Here is a 14,167-nt window from a genome sequence, read left to right as displayed (position 1 = left end):
GTGAAAGGGAAAAGGGCACTCCTAGCAGGCACAAGTGCTTGTGGGGAAAATAAAAGGTTGTTTTAATCTAGAAGTCTGTACATATGGCGATGTACGTGCAAGCCCTGTAAGAAATATAAGAGCTACACTGGCAGATATGCTGGCTGAGGCATGGAGTTGATGCTCTGGATTTGCACCTTTAATACCTCCCAAGCAGAGGCATCCCTCGCAGCTTTCCTGGGGGAGGGCAGCAGTGTGGTGCCTTATGCTCAGTGAGTCACTGGGAGGGGAAAGGCCCCATGGCATGTGGTCTCCAGGCAGGAGAGGACAGAGGCCTGTGAGCTTGGGAAGAACAGAGTGATGGAGCAGCATGTGGGAGAATGGGAAAGAGCCCCTGGGTGGGATCCCAGGTACCACCTTCCTAAACAAGGGGGAAGGGGTTAAAGGCGTGAGGAAAGGGAGGGGTACAAAATGCAGAGAACGGATTCTCAGGGTAAAATGATACTTGGAGTGAAATTGTTGGAAGGGTGATCCTGGAGAATGTTTTTTGTGAACCTGAATTGAGGCAACAGGAAGACGGAGAGGTTCCTGCTCTGAATGTGGAAACTGCTGATAGAGCAGGTTGGTCAGATTTTCATTGGACTGTTGATGAGGATCTTAGAAACAATGTGAGGAACAGAACGATACACATCAGTAAGGGGATGGGTGGGAGGGAAGAAGGAAGAGATGCTAACAGCAGTGCCCTTCCAGCTGCACAGAGCACTTGTGTCATCTCAAAGCTGGTGTATCATGAACGTGGTGTGGGGCATCCGAGGCATCTCCTTGTATTTTCTGTGCATCTGCTTTGCTTTTTCACAGAAGAGGAATCTAAGAAGCTCAGCTCATGTGGAATTGAAAGGGAACAGACATGTTTGATGTTTATGATACTTTGTTGAATCATTACACAAGCATGTATGGCAAAGCCGAAAGGTAGGAAAACATGTACAACGTGCAAGCAGGTAAAGAAAGGATGTCTTAATTGCTTTGGATAAATGCTAAAATGGCTTTCTTTCATCTAAAATGCAGCATCGTGCATTGGGCAGTGTTTTATTTTGAGGCTGAGAAAACAGAATAAAAGTAAACCAGAGAGTAAGAAACCCTTTTTCCTGCAGCACCCTCTCTGCCCACCCCACACAGACTTATTGATGAGGCGGCTTGGACAGTGTGTGCAGACAGACTGGCACTGTGCAAGCACAACAGTGGGTTGGGAATCAGAGAAATGTGGTCCAACTTGGTCCAAAAATATCTGTAATTGCTAAGACAAAAATAGGCTGAGAGTATCACCGTGTGCAGCGTAGATAAACATTAATTACATGTCAGCTCATCGACTTCATAAAATGAGATAGGTGAGATTGCAGAATGAAGGTTATTAGTGAAGGGAAGAGGCTGAGACCCAAAAAGTAAGTAGAAAGAAAATGAGCACCTGTAGGGGTGTGAGGGACGACTTAGCAAATAAGGAGGCTTGAGTGACAGATGTGCAATTACTAGAACATCTTGTGGTGTGGCAACACCTAGCAGCATCTTCCAAGACTAGGAGAACAGGTCTAGGCTGATTCCCACTTACAAATCAGTGTTTCTTTTTTATATGAGAAGGACAATTTCCCACTGTCAGGAGTGTGGATGTTTTCAGCGTTGGTGAAACCTGTTTCATAGGCAAGAGCTGTGAGCACTCACTTCTAAAGAAGGCACGATAAAGGGTGCCTGCAAAAACAGAGGCACTGAAACAGGAAAAGGGAGTGAGTCAGTGTCTCTGATCAGCTGTTTCTGACAGATAACCCATTGCACAGCACTTTCATGAGGGATGGGACAAATGAGTGCATCTGGGTTTGGGCTGCTTTTGGCTTAGTCACTGTCTGTAACTTGGCTGCTGTCCTACAGAATCCTTCAGTTTTGCATTCAGCTGCAAATGCAAATCTCTTATCACTGTGATAGGCTCTTCCCTTTTCTTCCCCACACCCCAGACCTCACCTTTTTGGTACCGCCTATCCAATATGCCCATAAGTCTGAGTTTGTTGAAGCTCGGCGCAGGCATAAGATTTGTTTCAGTTTCCAAGTAAGTTGAATGATTTGTCTTCCAAGGTCCCTAAGAAATGCTCTGTGACGTTTTTAAAGTGGATTTTTATGTCAGGATTTTAGCCAGCTTCTAACTTTCTCAGCGAAGGCAAAAACTGAAGCGAAGAGCTTTATCATTATAGAACTGCTGATGTGATTCCAAACTTCCCGATTATTAGATGAGAAGAGGCTGTGAATTTTCAAGTTTTTTGGTCTTTCCAGTCTGAAAAGAAATCTGTCTGCGGTGGAGAAGCTCTTTTCTGCCTACTTCTGTTCTCTTTTAAAGCTCCCAGCTTACTTTAAGTAGCATTAAACGCTTGTGAAGCTGTTCCTCTGTTTCATCTGAAATCTCTCCATCATCAGACTGGAAATCCCAGGAACAAGGTTTATACGTAAAAAGCGTGTTCAGCAGCAGGTGAGCCGTGATGCTGTTTGAGACATGAAAGCCTGAGCTGTGAACCTGCCCTTGTTACACTTTGGAAATCACCAGTGAAACATGGTCAGGGTTGTCAGGATTGTCAGCAAGCCAGAGCAGGGCTGGGCCATTCGGGGCTGCTGAAGGCTTGGCAGGTCAAAAAGCAGGGCAGCAAAGCTGCACAAAAACCTGCTGGCAGCCTGAAGTGCTGCTCAAGCCCTGACTTTGCAATGCTTAGTGGTTCTCTTCAGTCCTGGTGCAGTATTGCTCCTGACACAGCTTGCAGAATTCCCAAGTGAAATAATAGTATCAGGTGTTTCTCAAGGCACTGTAACAGAAGCAGTCTTTTTCTGGTGTGGACTGTTCTGCACCAGATATGAGTGTTACTGCACCGATGCTCCTCCTTCAGTGTGCAGCCCAGCCACGTTTTCCTGGTCGGGGCAGATGGTGAGTACAGAAGGTGCTGTGGCTTAGGGGCAGGACCTCAGCCCTCACACTCTTCCTGCTGATGGCTCAGGTCCTCTCAGAAGATAAATCCTATCTCTGGTATGCAGCAGTCGGTTTGCTTTTGACACCAGCTGCAGTGCTGCGGCCTGTTTGCTTTGCCCAAGGACACAAAAGACGCTGTGGGCTGAGCCACCAACCTCCTCCTTGGCCCTGGCACCAAGCTGCTGCCCCCAGGCTGTCCTACTGGCCACTGTCACCCTTCTTACACATTGCTAGCAGGGTGCTTCAAGCCAGCCCTTCACCTCACTGGCTTAAAAGAATGTTTCTCTCATGTTGTGCCAGAAAGAGAGTGAAGGTACTGAAGGAGGGCCCTTAAAAGAAAAGGGACTATATGAATTTCTCAGCCATGAGTTGGATGGTGGTGAGGTCTACCCCACAGGAGCTGCATGGGTGTGAGTGTAGTGTAGGTTCAATGAGTTCCCTGAGCAAGGAGTGCTTTTAGGGTGTGCTGCATCCCTCTGAAAACGTGCTCTGAAGAGCAGAGAGTGTGTCAAAGGGAGAGAGACCAAGTGGTGTCTCCAGATGAGACCTGATAATCTAACCTGTGACCTTGATTGAATGAGTGTAGCAGAAACTTAACAAAATTACTGTTTGACCTCAGATCGTTTAGCAAGGGAGCTGCTGTAAATATGTGCCAACAGAGAGAGTGGCCATAGCAGAGTTAACGGCTGGGGATTTGGGAAACGTGTATATAAAAATGAGCACTGTTTGAAGGAGACAAATAGACTGGTGATAGTAACAAACGGTATTCTCTTACGGTCATTTTTAATGCTAAGTGCATGGAAGTCAGGAAATGCCAGAACCAGTTTGCGAGAGGCAGCGTAGTGCCGCCTGCTTCTAAAACAGTGCAGCATCTCATGCATCTTTTACAGCCTTCAGCACAAATCTGATGTGGTGGGTGGCAGCCCTGCCCACAGCAGGGAGCTGGGAGCTAGGTGAGCTTCAAGGTCCCTTCCAACCTGAACCGCTCTGCGATTCCAGATGAAGGCTCTCTTTTCGTTTGCTCCTAATACTCAGTTCGGAAAGTGATGCTCTCAGCGGGGTTGCAGGCTAACAGCTGTCTGCGTCTTTTCCCCCAGGTGCCCACCGAGGGGTTGCAGGAGCCGCAGGATGCCACCAAAGGCCGCTGTCTGCGCCGCACGGTGAGCGTGCCCTCCGAGGGCCAGTTCCCCGAGTACCCACCAGATGGGGCCGCCAAGCTGGGTAAGTGAACCGCGGCGGATGGCTTTTAACTTCTAGCCGCACGCTTCCCAGGCATCGTCTCTATGCAGCAGCCCGCGGAGGTCGGCACCTTGCAGCCAGGTGCTGTCTGTGATTGCCTGCCTGCCTGCAAAAGGTTAACAGCAGGGTTAATGTCACTGTGCAGGGTGCTGGAGAAGCTGGGCTGCTGTGGGACACGTGGAGGCTTGTAATTGTGTGTGAGGGTACTGATAGTGCTGGGGCAGCGCAATAAGAATACAACTTCTGCTGTTAGCTTGAAGGTGTTTTTGCTGTGACGAAAGCTTTGTAGCATTGTTTTCCCAAGTCCAGGGTTTTTCTCCCTTCTTTATTCCACCCCGTGTCTGGCTGCATAAAGCATCGTTGCAGCTCTTCCCAAGGCACTGAGTTAGGGGAGGCAGCAGCCACGCACAGAGGAATTCTTCTTTTCATTCCTCATTCATGCGAGAAATTGCCCAGGCATAAGCTGTGAGCTACTGATAGAGGCTAGGAGCAATCCCTCTTTAGTTCATCTCTGAAATATCAATCCTCAGAGAGAGAGGGAGCCGTAACAAAAACGATTGTACACATCTAAACAGTAAACCACCTGCGATTGCATTGTTATCAGGGGTGAAGAGCAGGTAAGGTATTTTTCATTTCATAGGCTCATGTGTGTTTTATGCCGAAGAATTTTACTCTCTAAGTGTATTACACTCAAGTCATTAGAAGAGGAACTGCTGTGAAGCTAAACATAGAAAATCCCACTCTTCTGGATAGTTAATTAACAGATTGCAAATGTAGCACTCATTTGTTGGTGCGTGCTTGTAGCACCACCTAACCCTTCCTTATCTGGGGGAGGAAGACAGGGCTGTGTTTTTTGGTTTTGTTTGACTCATGGATTAGGAGTCTGAGAAGAAAGAGGCAGGTCAGTGATTTTAGGGAGGACAGTTGCAAAACACTTGGGGATGAGAGAGGTAAACATAACTCCCATTGGATTTGTTTGTGGCATTTCAAATGCATCTTGTTCTGTCGTGTGAACAAATACTCATTCTTGTTTGGAAGTAAAAGCAGCATTAAGCACATTTATATTGTGCTCCAGGCAAAGTACCTGCTCCAGGTGTGTGGCTGGTGGGATGGCAGGGGAATCACACCTTGCACGGCTGTGCTAGGCAACAAGCATTGTTTATAGCTTTGCAAGTTAGACAGAACTCTAAAATCCAGGGGATTCCAGTGCTTAATTTTTCTATACCATGTGCAAAAAACATGGAGAAGAATGTATAGGCCTTACTGAGTGTCAGAACAGCTGGAAATTCAAGTGTTACGTTTTAGCATGTAACTTTGCAACCTTCATTTTTCTTCAGATGCTGTAGGGAATGGGGTGGCTGTGCTGTTTGGGTGCATGCATTACAGTGTATTTTGTGACTACTTTAGATGCATGCTGCATCTTGTAGTGTGCTATTCAATGAATGCCTGGCAGGAATCTATTAAAAGCACAAGGGAAACCTATATCCACATCATCTACTCCATATGAGAATATTAGCAAATAGAAGCATCAACAAAGCATGTAACTAAAGGAAGGGGAGGTGCAGTGGGTGGGGAGGAAGAAAGGCATGAGCTAGAGAAAAATGCAGCAATGTCCTATCTGTGAGAAGGGATGAGAGTAAGTGGGAGGGATGGCTATGCATAATCTGATAGCAGCACCCTAAGTGAGGTTTTCTTGTCTTCACATCCTGGTTAGAAGTGCCTCATACCATCATTACGGCTTGCTAATGAAGAATGTGGGTTGGTAGGGAGAGCAGTGGGAGTAGCTTTGTGTCAAGGTGTGGAGCCAGAGGGCAGACCAGTGCGGGAAACCACTGGACATCTTTATAGGGAAAGAAGGGGATAGTGGCAGCCAGGATGTATCGCCAGCAGTACAGATGACAACAGAGCTAAAATAGCTTTGAAATGCACACCAAAACCTGAAAGCATAGCAGAGGCTGATAAAATACGTAGTAGAGAAAATGCTATGCAGAGCTGATAAGAATATCTTGCATGTCCTAGGAAGGCATGTGCATGACATGGCAAGAGCAGGCCGTGCATCCTTGAGTGATATCAGGAATTCCTACCTGCAGGTGAGTTTCTAGGGGCTGGCACTAATGCAGAGGTTAACACATAGCAATGACATTTGTTTTTTTTTCTCCTGGTAAGGTTCCTGTACCTCTCTTGCCATTAAAAAAAAACAAAAACAAAACAAAAAAAAACCCCATAGGTGATTATTTTCTTTATCTGTAGCACCTTTATGAAACATGAAGAGTATCATTATCAGATCAATCAAGTTTTTTTTTAATGGAGCAGTTGGAACAGTGTGTGGCAATGCTTAATTAACAGCAATACCCATTCTGCCAATGTGCAGCATTCTTTTATAGCCATGTGCACACATCCTTGCAGCACCGTTCCTAGGAAGTGTGTGGGAGAGGAACTACCCACGTTACAGCACAGAGGTTGAAGCAAGAGATGTATAACTCACCGAAGGTCAACACTAAGTCAAGTGTGCCTTACCCAAGGGCTGCTGGAGTCATTCTTGCCATCTCTTTCATTGCTACCCTTGCTGCAGGGTTGGCTCAGCTGTTTGTGCAGCAGCTGCTGACCCACCACGGTTTGCAGTCCTGCATACTAAGATAGGCACCAATTTCCACATACTTCAACGCAGTAAGCTGTAATTTGTGATGGTTCAGCAGCTGCTGGAGGAGCAGCTGAGCCATCCCTTCTGTGCAGGCAGGAACCACTGTAGTCACCCCTGTACGAGAGCCAGAGGGACGGGCACACAGATTACACACAAGATAGAAGGCAACTTCTTTCAACAGCAAAAACTTGCAAGATCATTCTAAAAAATGCAGCTCTGGAGGATGCTCACTGCCTACTAGCTTAAGAGCTTGCCCTCTGCTCCCAGGCAGAGGAGAGATTGTTTCCAGTGTTGAAACTCTTAATTCCTGTCTGGAAGGGACGTTGTACACACAGCTGTGTAATCCAGCTCTCTGTTAAATATATGCCATGAAATTTCCTTGGTAAGTAATCTCTATCATTGCAGTAATACCTATCTGAGGGTGAATAGGCACGCTCTTAACTATCTCATTTTCTTGGTAGGGTTTTGTCATGGCAGTTCTTATTGTCAGAATTGCTTCCATTCAGAGAAGCTAAAAATGGAGCTGTAATTTATCCCAGGCTCCAGCTTGACAGCCTCTTTCCTTTTGCTTTCAAGCATTACTTTCCGTGGGCTCATTTTTTTTATGAAGTGTGTTATGGGCCCTGGAGACCAGAACCTGAGTGTTGGAGGAAGGGTTAGCACAAAACTCAAGTGAATGCATCCGTCGTGCTTGCCACCACGTCTGATTCAGATCCTGCTCTTTTTCAACAGGTGTATGCTTTTTGTTAGGGGGATTGCAGTCTTGAGATGCAGAGGGAGAGGATCATTGTTTATAATGGCATATTGGAATTAACCATTCGTACAGCAAAAGCATGATTCAGATTTCCACCATTCATGCTACTTAATAAAGTAGTAGCACAGTTATTGCTTCCTTACCCAAAATAGTGCTCTTCCTTCTTGCTCTGCTTCCTTCTCACCACCTGCTCATACTAAATGAGAGCTGTTAAAGAGAATACATAGTGAAAGTTTGATTGTGGCATCTGGGCACATCTCTGTGGCATGAGGAAGGGATTTTTTGCCTGCATATGTGGAAATAGCAAGAGGGATTGCAAGTGAGGAAATGGATTTTTTTTTTTTATTATTTTAATATTATTAGGAAAGAACATCACTGGGGAGTCTTTTGAGATTCTCTGTTGCTGATGGTGATGCAAATGGATTGCAGAGGGCTAATGATGTAGAGAGCTAATGTTGATGCAAACGGATTTTCTGTTCATATTTGGAGACAAAGGCATCTGAGAAGAAAATGAAGACTTTCACTAGTTGAAGCAAGTCAACCTTGTGCTTTCTCAGTCACATCTCACATGAAGGTTCTTGAGAAAAGACTGCGAGTGCTAAATGAAAGCAGGTCAAAGAACGATGCACTGTGCACATCTTTCTTCTGTCCTCATTGTGAGTCACCAGTACTGGAAATTGTTTTCTCTCCAGTTGCTGGGTCTAAAATCATGGGGAAATACAGTTTGTACCCTCCATACACGTTAAATGCTAGTGTGCTGGTTCTTGCCTTCGCTCATCTAATTGCTGTAAACAAAATTAACTTGGAGTATAGATGAGGAGCTCTGGCATAGAGGAGCAGTGGTCTGACTGACACTTCACTTGGCAGCAACGCTGATTTAGGCTTTTTCCATCTCCCTTCTCCTGTGCCAGTAAGTTCGTCTCCCTGCACTGTGCAGTCATTTATTTCTGCAGCTATTTTTTAATCCAAATCACTGCCCTGCCTTGTAGATGGCTGTGCCAGCACAACCTGGGGAATGGTTCTGCAAGAGCAAATATGAAAGGAGAGGAGGAGGGGACTCCTTCAGCTAGTGTTGTTGCTGACAAGTGTCTGGAAACACCAATTCAAAGTGGTTTTTTTTTTTCTGGAGTTTCTTGGCTGGAGGGAGGTAGAATCGTCACCAAGGCTGAGGATGGTCTGGGTAGGCAAGCTGTGTATGCCTTGTAGGAGCTTCTATACAGACAGCTCTGTATACCCAGTGTCTGCTCCCCTTGCATCGTACCCTGGCTCATCTTCCAAACTTTTGGGCTGAATGCACCTTCTTTTGTCAGAGAACCAGAAGGCTTTCAGTGCCTCAGCTCTGTCTGTGTAGTTTAATAGTGCCATGCAGCTGCTGATCTCCCCTTCACTGCTCTGCAGCTCCCCATCCTTTCCAGCCTAGTGTCGGCATCTACTCTTCTTCCTTGGGACAAATAATCATGCCCTCTGCAGTTGCTATTCTCTGAGCATCACTGTAGAGATTGTCTTTGCAACCAGGAACATGACAACAGAAGATCAGTTGTGCTGATTTCCTCTCCTCAGCACTACTGATGTACTGGGAATACTGGGCCCAGTCTCAGGCCTGCCAGCTTAAGAAGAGTGTTAAGAACCTGGAGGGAGTCCAGCATGTCAAAAATGTACAGGGAGCAAGACTAGAGTGCTTTTGATGTGTTGCAATGTGCTCCATTTGGGAGATGAGCAGTAAAATGCAAATAGCTAGGAAATTGGGCACCCCGACTTATAACCATATCATAGAGTTGTTTGAGCTGAAAGGGATCCTTAAAGGCCATCTGGTCCAACTCCCTACACTGAACAGAGACAGCCACAGCTCTATCAGGTGCTCAGAGCCCCATCTACTCTGATTTTGAGTCTTTGCAGGGACAGGGCACGCACACCTCTCTGTTCAACCTGTGCCAGTGCCTCACTGCCCTTATCATAAAAACCCTTTTCCTTATATCTAATCTAAATCTCCTCTCCTTTAGTTTGAAGCAATTTCCCCTTGTCCTGTCAGAACGGACCCTGCTGAAGAGTCTGTCCCCTTCTTTCTTATAACCCCTTGAGATCCCGACTTCCCTGATCATATAAATGGTTTGTATGTATAGAAAGGCTTTATGTAGATGTAAAGATATACGGAGATATTTACATACACGTGGTAAATATAGCAGTCAGCTCCTTGCTGCACTGTGGTGTGCTACACGTACAGATTGGAGATTTAGCAAAGATGAAATTTTGAGGTTCAAAAATTGCATTCAACTTCTTGATCTTTGGATTTAGTTGAATAGTTGGTGGGTTTTATCTCAATGATCACCCCCACTGCACTTACTCAAGCTCATTTTTTCAGTATCAATTCTGCTGAGTTCAGAAAATCCTCTGATCAGGCAAACAAGGGCAGAAGTGATAAAAACGAAGCCCCAATCTGTTTTGGCTCTGGATCCATGCTGCATAGCTATCAGGTGACCGGTAAGCTGTGCAGAAATGCTGCCTCGGTGCTGTTGTAAAAGGTGATATGTCCAGAGTCCTGGAGATGGAGTGAGCAGCAGCAGATCGGTTCAGTCACATCTAGTTTCCTTGCTGCCTGGCATGTGCCTCTCGTGGTAGTTCTGCAAGCTGCTGCTGAGCCCTCCTACGTGGGATGATTGCACCGAGAAAGCACACAGCCCATGCTCTTCCTTCAGGTAAAAACTTGGCAGGAGAGAACAGACGTTAGCTGAGAAGATTTCTGGGGTTATTTCAGTAACTGCCGCTTCTGAGACATAAGGTTGTTTGCAGCTAAATCAAAGCTGAGCCTTGCTTTCTGCATATTCCAGTTGGAATGAGTACTTTGTGATGAAAGAATAAATAAGGCTTACTTCGTGCAGACCACGTAATTACAGTCCTGGTGCGCTGAGGTGTGGGATGAATGCCTGAAAAGGGTGACTGCTTGGGAGGGGAAGGGGGGAGGCAGTCTGCTTGGGAAGAAGGGAGATTGTTTGTGACCTGGTCACTGAAAAAATCTGCAATGCACCAATCCCTACGTGTTCAGGAAAGAGTTCAGAAATGTGCAGGATTTTGAAGTAATGCCTTTCCTGCAACTTCTAACAAAACTATGCTGGAAAGAGGGCTCTCTTCCATCAGCCAGCCTTGCCTGTAAAGCATATCTGTTAGATAGGGAGGTTGGAGAAACGCAGTTTACAGCTCCCAGTATCTCAGCCTTACAGATTTGTGATGTGTTCTGATGAAAGAATTTTCCCCACAGCGCTGTCTGCTCTTTCACTGTGTTGCAATGTGCAAAATACCCATCTCCTGTCAACTCTCATGCACGGCTGGGATGCAGAGTAGGGGCTCTGGGGGAGGGGAGTGGTTGTGTGTGTTGTATGCACACTCACAGCACTGTCCCTGGCAGGAGGATGGATACAGATGTGTTGACTTCGCTTGTTTCCAGCTCTTTGGATTTGCCTGATTTGGGCTTGCACAGGCGTGTTTGTATATAGGTGCACAAACATACGTGAGAGAGATTCACGTCCTCCTTTATATAGACCTGGGAATCCAAAGGATCGGATGCATCTTTTAAATGAGTATCCTCTGTGTTGCTGCTTTTTTTTTTTAATCTGTAAGTCTTTTGTATCAAAACTCTACCTTGAAAGGCACCCAGCAGCTGGAAGATGAATGGGAGCAGCACAGCAAGCACTGCTCTGCACTTGTGTGGTTCATCACAGCTCCATGCTGCATTTGTGTACGTCTCCTGTAAAATACAGCTGCTTTTGAGCATTGTTTAATTACCAAGGAGCTACATAGAGGTGCACCTACTGCATGACAGGTGTCCTGCTATCTTGAGCATCCACAACAATTGGTTAGAAAACTTTTGGGAAAAGCCCCAAAGTAATCTGAAGTTTGGACTATGCACAGTGCAATTTGCCTGCCTTGGAAGGATGAGGAATTGAGACAGCTCTGCTTGAAATTAAAACAGCCCCTGGGGAGGCTAGGTATAACCGGGATGCCTGCGTCTCTGTGACATTCCCTCTGGGCAATTGCAGTTATTTGTATACAGAAAATTGCCAAGCTGCTGTCTTTTCCTTCTTGTCTAACCCGAGCAAAGCCAGAGGATTTTGTTTTGTTCTGAACGCTGCTGAAACTTTATTCCCTTGGACTCAGGATCAGGATTCCCTGGGATCTGCGCCGAGAGCCAAGTTTCGTCATGAAGCAAACGTTATCTGTTTAGATCTTAAACCTTTTCAGAGCAGAAAGTAACAGGTCTATGAACACAGTCTGAACTCTCTCGTATGGCCACGTGCTCCGTTAGGGTTTGTTTCTTGGTCCCTGCCCGCTGCTTCCAGCATGCTCAGCACATTGCTTCAGAAGACTTGAAGGTTTTGTTATGTGAGCACATCTATATGGTAGCTCTTGGGCCATTTGGCAGATGTGTTGGCTGTGTTCTAATTGAACCCCAGTTCAGTAGAAAGGAAGCTATCATTTTCCTTAGCTTTCACATTTAAAAAGAAAAAAAAAAGTATTTATGAAATTCTTTAGGGAAATCTACCTTAAGTCGTGCATGAACTTACCAAGTGCTTTGTTAAATGTTGTAGGCTTTCTTTTATAGCTGTTTGATCTTGTGGCAAAAAGTAATTACACTCCACCCAACCATGTATACGCTCCTTTTTTCCTTCAGTAACAACCAACTTAACACTTAGTGGAAAATTAACCTATCTTCCTACAGCCTGAATTTCCTTATCTGAAGGCTTCTCTGCAGTTAATTTGAACGTTGAGCTAGATTAAAAAAAAGAAGAGGTTGATGTAATTAAATCTGTTTCAGACTCCTAGTTCCAGTACTCGTTGCTGACTGGTTTATTGCTTTAGCATGAACTGATACATGCCAATGCAAATATTTATGATATCGGATTAGATGCAACTCGCTTGAAGTTGGGATGAAATTAAATATACTTAATTCTCTCTGCTGCACGCGTGTGTGTGCACACTCCTGTCTCCCTGCTTTGCCACCAATCAGTGAATCAATTTGATTTCATGCAGGGAAATCATGCATATGTTCACATGCATATTGTTTTCATAGGATCATAGAGTGGTTTGGGTTGGAAGGGACTTTCGAGATCATCTAGTTCCAACCCCCTGTTATAGGCAGGAACACCTCCCACCAGACCAGGTTGCTCACAGCCCATCTTGTTTCAGTAAGTGCGCTAGGCAAGACTATTAAAACCATTATGTTTTTTATCTTAATGGGTCTTGGAACATGGGCCTGCCACTTCTGCTTTTATTTCCCGTGGTCGTGTCTTGTTTCTGGGAAGCCTGAAGCTGTCTCTTCTTCTCCCGTCCCTCCCCCCCTTCTCAGCATGTGCTCTCCACGCTGCTATACTATGGTGTTTCTCATAGCAAACCAAAATGGGTAGGTAGCACTGGCTGGAAATGCACCATAGTAATCAGTGAGCTGTCCTGCATCTTCTCTCCTAGAGTGTTAAAAACTGAATCCTTATATTTTTGTTCTGCTCTGCTTTATGACGGTAAGGATTGCTGTTGTGCCCCATGGCAGATCACCTGTGCTTCTGATCCATTTAGGAGATTTTCTTCCAGATAATTAGTTCTGGCTGAGGACGCAGAACTTGGCCAAGAAAACTGCAGTGAGGCAAGAAATCTATTATCAGTTATACATAGGTTGCTCCAAAAGCAATGCCTCCAATTTATTTCCAAGGAAGCTACTACAGATACAGATGAGCCTCTGTCACCATCTGTCTCACAGCAACAAAGTGGAATGGAATACTGGGGGGAAGGTTCAACCTCTGCTGCCATCCCACCAACATCCTCCTCTTACATTGCAGGCCAACAGTAAAATTACTTTTGAAGCAGCCCTCATATATTGGGTTTTTCCACGTAGGGCCTCGGGAGATTTGTTTTCCATCAGGCAGTAATTGTACTTACTTACATAGCACTTTATATCTTCAAAATGGCCTATGAAGATGAGCTAATTAATCTGCACAATGCCTCTGGGAAGCATGCAAGTCAAGCTTTTAAAAAATAAATTAAAAAAGCAAATTTTACAGCGCTTGCTGTGCCATCCTGTGATATTTACACTTCAGTGGGGCAGTGACATATCTCCTGTGGGCAAACTGCTACTATAGCTACACCAAAAAGAAGAGCATAATATGTATGGTGGCTGCTTAGGTATTAAATGAGACTTATTCAGGTGTATACTGGATATTTTACTAACCTGCTACCCCTTTTGTAATTGATTGCTCTACCATAGCAGAAGAAAAGAATTAAAACTGTGATTTTTATCTTCAAAAGAGACAAAAATGTTTCAGCAGCACGACAGAGGGATAATTTACTTAAAAGAAAAAATAATAAAGCCACAAAGGAAAAGTGGGCTATTGAACTCCACTGGAGTTCATCATCAGCTCTTCTAGGAGGCACCTCTGTGTCGCAGGCAAATCCCCGATTCCCTGAAGAAGCCCTGGAGATGGAGAGGACTGTAAGTTCTAGCGGTGATTAGTGCCCATTAAGATTCAACTCGGTGTCCAGTAAGTGCTTCTGGCTACAAGCTAATAATTCCTGATGC

The 14,167-nt window shown here is 45.3% G+C and overlaps 1 protein-coding gene across 12 annotated transcripts in view; it reads left to right on the top strand.

Annotated features, from left to right (window-relative positions):
• Nucleotides 1-14,167, top strand: part of SYNGAP1 (synaptic Ras GTPase activating protein 1) — a 153,945-nt gene that overhangs the window by 70,916 nt on the left and 68,862 nt on the right. For all 12 annotated transcript variants that reach the window (XR_006939969.1, XR_003076347.3, XM_015290514.4 and 9 more), the window contains exon 3: nucleotides 4,072-4,195. Coding sequence is in view for 10 of the 12 variants with exons in the window: in XM_015290514.4 (XP_015146000.2) it covers nucleotides 4,072-4,195 (124 nt within the window). In the remaining 2 variants the exon portion in view is untranslated. The remainder of the gene's footprint in view (nucleotides 1-4,071; nucleotides 4,196-14,167) is intronic.

The sequence above is a fragment of the Gallus gallus genome, chromosome 8 (genome assembly GCF_016699485.2).
Source record: "Gallus gallus isolate bGalGal1 chromosome 8, bGalGal1.mat.broiler.GRCg7b, whole genome shotgun sequence".
In the NCBI taxonomy this organism is placed as follows: Eukaryota; Metazoa; Chordata; class Aves; order Galliformes; family Phasianidae; genus Gallus; species Gallus gallus.
This window is presented reverse-complemented; position numbering and strand designations above follow the sequence as displayed.